Source organism: Terrapene carolina, unplaced genomic scaffold, assembly GCF_002925995.2.
Source record: "Terrapene carolina triunguis isolate 2854851 unplaced genomic scaffold, T_m_triunguis-2.0 Scaffold706, whole genome shotgun sequence".
Taxonomy (NCBI): Eukaryota; Metazoa; Chordata; order Testudines; family Emydidae; genus Terrapene; species Terrapene triunguis.
Genome location: NW_020665057.1, coordinates 1,749,348 through 1,755,347, shown reverse-complemented (window position 1 = coordinate 1,755,347; position 6,000 = coordinate 1,749,348). Strand labels below are relative to the sequence as shown.

Here is a 6,000-nt window from a genome sequence, read left to right as displayed (position 1 = left end):
TTTTTTTTTTTTTTTTTTTTTTTTTTTTTTTTGGTAGTGCTATTAGTGTACTAAGTGCATTACACATAATTCTAGCTATTTCATGGCTTTAAGAGCTTGACCAATGTTTTACTGTTTAATAACATATGGCTAAGAGCCAATAAGTCTGTTCCCTCAGCTCCTTTCTATGTATGAGAAATTTGCACCAGTGTAATTACATTGATGTGATACACAATTTACTGGATTAACTTTCACTGTTATAAACTCCACACTACATTGATGCACTACGTCCACATTAGGGGGTTGCAGCAGACTAACTTACATCAGTGCAAATTTCTTAAATGTAGGCAGGATTTTAGTCTGGTCTAATTTGTAACTGGAACTTTAATGGTAACTAAATATATGTCTACATCACAAATTGAGGTGTAATTACTAGTATGGCTGTCTGTCATATCAGTCAATGACATGGCATCACATGTATTCTCATGTGGCTGTATAGTCTGGTCCATAAGGAGCAAGACTGCGAACAGATATAACACAGGAATGTGCATGTTCTCACTGAAGACTTGACATGACACTTGACCCTTTTTTGAATCAATTTTTTTGTCTGTTTTCCTCAAAGTTTTGCAACCTTTATTGATGATTGCTCGCATAGAGATGGTAGTTGAATTTATTTCCGTCCCACACATTTATAAATTTTGAATTGCTCATGATTGTTAGTGCTATTTTTTTATTATTATTATTTAGGAGTGAGCTTATAAAGACTTACATAGACTTTTAAAACAACCATAAGACAAAATTGTAGGGCCGAAATCTGAGATTTGATATTTTGCTTATGATGCCCCAGTATGAAGCTCTATACCAGTGAGGCAATTAACAATGCTCTTGCTTAAAATTAATCTTCATTTGTTTCCTAATTTTGCTTCTAACATCCTCTTAGGAGGAAATTCACTGTCATAAAGCCTGAAATGCATTCTCTATGCCTACCCCTCCCTGAGTCCAGAGCTAAGTTGTAGTATTGCAGTGCAGTCCTAAAGCCTTTTTATGCCAGCCCATAGTTTGGCCTCTTCACATGGACACTTTGGCTGTGGCTCTTCACCCTTCTGGTACAATCAACCATGAACTGGAAGGCTTGCCTACCTTAGGGATCTCTGCACAGATGTAGCCACACTGGTGCAAGCCCCACAGTGTAGATGTAGTTAGCCAGCGATCCCTCTAAGTTTGAGAATGATTGTCTTCTAAGAAATGATAGCCAATTATCGCTGGTGGATCTGCAGGTGGCTAATGAGACCCATCTGAAATCCACAGAACTTATCACAGTTGGAGCAGACATTTCCTGGTGGAATGGGTGGATATGGACTGTTGAGTTAGGCTGCGGCACATTCATTCCTTTCCCATTTCTCTGTTTCTTGTTGTTATCTCCCTTGGGTCTTGAAATGGTGGAATCCTTGCCACAAGGTCCTTCTCCATTTTAATCAGTGAAAGGCTTGGGTTTCCCATAAATTTATATCGATGTTGCACTTCTTCTTGGTTGGCTTAGAGAGTGTCATTGAAGTGCTTTTTTGCCCTCCCCTCGTCCGTTGGCCTTGGCTCAACTACGAGAAAATGACCTGCTTCGGGAATCAATTTGTTTGGCATTTGAGAACGTGACCAGCCCAACAGAGTTGGTGGCAGATGATCATAGCTTCCATGCTGGAAGTTTTGGCTTGGCACAGAACGCTGATGTTGGTGCATCAGTCATCTGACTTGATTTGGAAGATCTTGTGGAGGCACAGTTGATGGTATCATTCAAGAGCCTTGAGCTGCCTTCTGCATGCAACCCAGGTTTTGGCACCATACAGTAGAGCAAGGATAACAGACAGATACACGTGAAGCCTGGTTTGGTTCTTGATGTCACGAGTCTCAAAGATATGTTTTCTCAAGCCTCCAAAAGCTGCACTGGTGCATTGGAATCGGTGTTGAATCTTCTCGTCAATGTTGACTATTGGCAACAGCTGCTGAGGCAGGAGAAGTGCTCGACATTCTCCAAGGTCTCTTTTTTGGTCTTGATTGTGGGAGCAGGATCTTGGGGATTTGGAGCCTGTCGATGGAGAATTTTAGTTTTCTTGGTGTTGGGTGTGAGGCCTAGTTGGTTGTAGGCCTCAACTGTTTTTTGAAGATCTTCTTCCGAGTGGGAGCACAGTTGTCTACATATTGCAGTTTAGTGACTGATTTAGTAATAGTGTTTGTCTTGGGCTGGAGATGACTGACGTTAAAGAGCTTGCCATCTGTATTGGATGTCAAGTCTGGAGGGAAGCTTGTCTGTGATGAGGAGGAGGAGGATGACACCAAAGAAGATGGTGAAGAAGGTTGGAGCGATGACACAGCTTTGCTTTATTTCTGTCTTAACTAGGAATGGGTCCATTTCAGATCCATTGCTGATGACCATCACGGATATGTTGTCATGGAGGAGTCAGAGGACGGCAACAAACTTTGGTAGGCATCCAAATTTTAGGAGAATTTGCCACAGAACCTCATGGTTGATGGAGTCAATTGCTTTCATGAGGTTGATAAAGGCCATGTATTAAGTTTCTCGATAAGGCCCTGCCATAAAAGCCAGGTTTGGTTGGGTCTTTGAGACTCTCGATGTTGATCTTTCAGCTGGCTGATTTCTTCTGCATTCATGTTTTGAAGCAAGTTTGTTGGAAGTAATTGAGTGGATGAGGTGATAGTCTGTCCAACAATCGTTGGCATATGTCATCGCTTTTGTGATATAGACATCTTCAGTCATGAGCACAGACAATAACATAGTCGATCAGATGCCAATGCTTGGATAGGGTTTTTTTCCCATGATATCTTGTACTTGTTCTTTTGGTTCTTTTGGAACATAGTGTTCCTGCTTATTTAGATTGTGTTCTGCGGATTTGGTCAGGAGAAATATTCCATTGGAATTGGTCTTGCCCACTCTTTCCTTTCCAATCATGCCATTCCAAAGCTCTAAGTCATGTCCAACTCTTGTGTTAAAATCAGCAAGGAGTATAAACTTGTCCTCTTTGGAGATGGAGGAGAGAATTTGGTCAAAGTTGGCATAGAATCCTTCTTTGGTTTTGGCATCAGCATCAAGAGTTGGAGTGATGCTCTGAGTGTTGCATGCTGGTTCTTGGTAAATTTAAGGCAGAGAGTCATGAGTTGTTCATTGTTGCTAACTGGTAGTTCTGAGAGTTGGTTTATTATTTCGCTTTGGATGGTGAAACCAATACCGTGGATTCGTCATTCATCATCGCCTGCTCCTGTCCAGAAAAAGGTGTAACCACCACCTTGTTCCTTTAGCTGTCCCTTTCCTACATGTCGGGTCTCGCTCAGTGCAGCAATGTTGATGTTATATCCCCTGGGTTCTCTGGCCACAATCACTGTTCTGTGCTCTGACTGGTTACTATTTGGATTGTCCATCAGGGTTTGAATGTTCCAGGTTCTAAATTTCATTGTTCAGTTTTGAGCACAATTTAGATAATCCCTCTGAAAGTTGTTATCCAGTCGGGGTAGGCAAGGCAAGGCAGACTGTTTAGGGCACCTTTTGTTGCCCCTTCCCCATGTGGGATGTGCAGTGGGTCCTAAAAAGGGCAGCTCAGTTGCTGTTGCAGCTGCCCAGTTGCTGTTGCAGCTGCCGAGTTGCACTCCTGCCTTTGTCCAAATGCAAAAACAACCATCTAACAGCCGCTGCCTGCATGCCAGTCCGTGACTAGGAGCTTCTGGTAATCCCTGCCTGCTCCAGTTGCCACTCACCAATCACCATAGGACTTGCAGCCTTCAAAACTGTTGAGAGAAATTTTCCATCCTCTTGAGCTGCCGTTGAGGATGTGGGGATGGAGGGTCGGATCGCTGTTCGTCTGGAAACTCATCTTTCACCTTGACGCGTTGGGTGATCGTACCAGGAATGCAAGACTCCTGACTGCAGTGCTCTCAGGATTATGGGAACACTCAAGCTACGTCCAGGTCACGATCCTCCAGGGCAGAGTATAGATGATATACTGCATTGGTGTAAATTGGGGCTTCCTTCAGTATGATGGAACTGAGGTAAGTCAAAGTCAAATCAGTGCATGTTGCACTTTACAGCACTGCAGTACATTATCATGGGAGTTTGCACCAGTGCTGCCACAGCTATACAAAAATCCCTAAGATAGACAAGCCCCCTGTACCAGGGTGAATTTTTTCCCCTTTCTAACATTCATGATCCGGAAGGAGTCTACAGCATGTTAATGATAACAATAGAGATTGCTCTGGAAAAAAAGATCTTGGCTCAAATTCTGCTATGTTAATCCATTGTCAGTGGAATTATTCTGAATGTATTTCAGAGCAGAGTTCTGCCTGTGGGCTTTTTGTCTCAGAATTGATGAGGAATATCTGTTGACCTAAAGTCTCATAAAACTGACATTGTAAAATGCAAAATTTGTGGCATTATAGAAAAGGATGGAGCAGGAAACAAAAGAGAAAACTGCATTAATTCAAAAGATCATTTTTCTATAGGTACAGAAGTTTGTAGTTTTATCTTTAAACTCTTATGGCACAGTAAAAACTATTTGAAGAAAAAAATCTGAGGCATGTTTTAACTTCGTTATAAGCCTTGAACAAGGAAATAGCATGTTCTCAGCATAATTAATTACAGCAGTGTATTTTCTTTGTGCAGCTTTAGCCTGTCTTTAGGAAGGAAAAAAAAAAAGACAAAACACGGAAGTACAGTAAACATCTTGAAATGCAATTTCCTTCTTACCGGGAACAACTACCACATGACTTGCTAAACAACTTCAAAACAAAACAAAAACCTTGCAGTTGTACTGGAATGTAGTCAAAACTCAGTTTCCTGTAAACTCTGCTTCAGCGTAGAAATAATATCCAATAGGATCTTTTTGAAGCAACATTGCCTTGTTTCAATATTTTAATTTTGTGAATTTAGTACATAGGGAAAATGTTGGTCCTGAAGTCACCCCCCCTGTACCCCAACCCTCTGCCTGAGCCCCCTCCTACACTCCAAGCCCCTCGACCCCACCCCTGCCACAGGAATTTTATGTGCACCAATATGGAGGTGATGTGTGACACACCACCTCCATATTGATGCACATAACAAAATTCATTGTGCAGCAGTGTTCCCTCTAATTTTTCCCACACATGTGAAGACTTACTTCCACTATTCATCTTTAGAACAAGGTAAGCTTGGGCAGAGGCAGAACATGCTTTCTATACCATCAATGTATCTGGCCTTGTAGGTTTAATTTCTAGAAATAAGTACTCATTTAAGACCAGATCCTGCAAGGAGCTTGCACCGATGAATTGGCCCTCTTGCTGAGATTGCTGAAAGGGTTGTTGCGATAGCCTTTTCAGAAATGTGGATTCCTGACCAGTGGGAACTGGATTGTGACCATCAGAATTATTGCACATAGGTCACTGAACAACCATTAGAGGATAACTTTTAGACATTACTGACCCGGGCTGGATCTGAAACAGCAGGTTAGAGGTGAAAAGCTCTACATCCCATTATCAAACCCATGAGCTGCATAGTCCCTTACCATTTCAGTTGATACACTTTTTACAAGGGCACACACACAATGCACATGTTTGCTAAGATGTGGCTGAATCCACATGTTCATTTCCTTCAAGCTCTGGAGTGACCTGAAATGATAACTAAAGAGGATTCAGTATGACTTGTATCTCATAGTCTAGCAAGATCTCTGATTCAGATATTCTCACTCATGTTGGGTAGCCCCTTATTCGGCAACTGGCTGGCCAGAAGGGGGTTGTTCTGAAAGTGACATAAGGGGCTTTGTCTAGATTGGTATTTCTCAACTGGTGGCATCTCCCAGTAAATCAGGGGTCTTTTGAGGTATTGAGAATTTTATTACAATCTAAAGCAAAGAGAATTTTGCTCCATTGCTCCTGCGCACCCATAACCTTCAAGATCAATATTCTCTGTTGACCTCTCAAAATATACATACAAATAAATTATATATGGTTATCATTGATACATTTGTTCTCCTATTTTTATATTAA

General features: G+C 41.6%; 1 protein-coding gene across 1 annotated transcript in view; it reads left to right on the top strand.

Moving 5' to 3' along the window:
- Positions 1-3,848: 3,848 nt before the first annotated feature.
- The window catches only part of MANBA (mannosidase beta), a 68,751-nt gene continuing 66,599 nt past the window's right edge, over positions 3,849-6,000 (top strand). Inside the window, exon 1 of the mRNA XM_026659875.2 lies at positions 3,849-4,032. Coding sequence (XP_026515660.1) covers positions 3,979-4,032 — 54 coding nt within the window. The 5' untranslated portion in view covers positions 3,849-3,978. The remainder of the gene's footprint in view (positions 4,033-6,000) is intronic.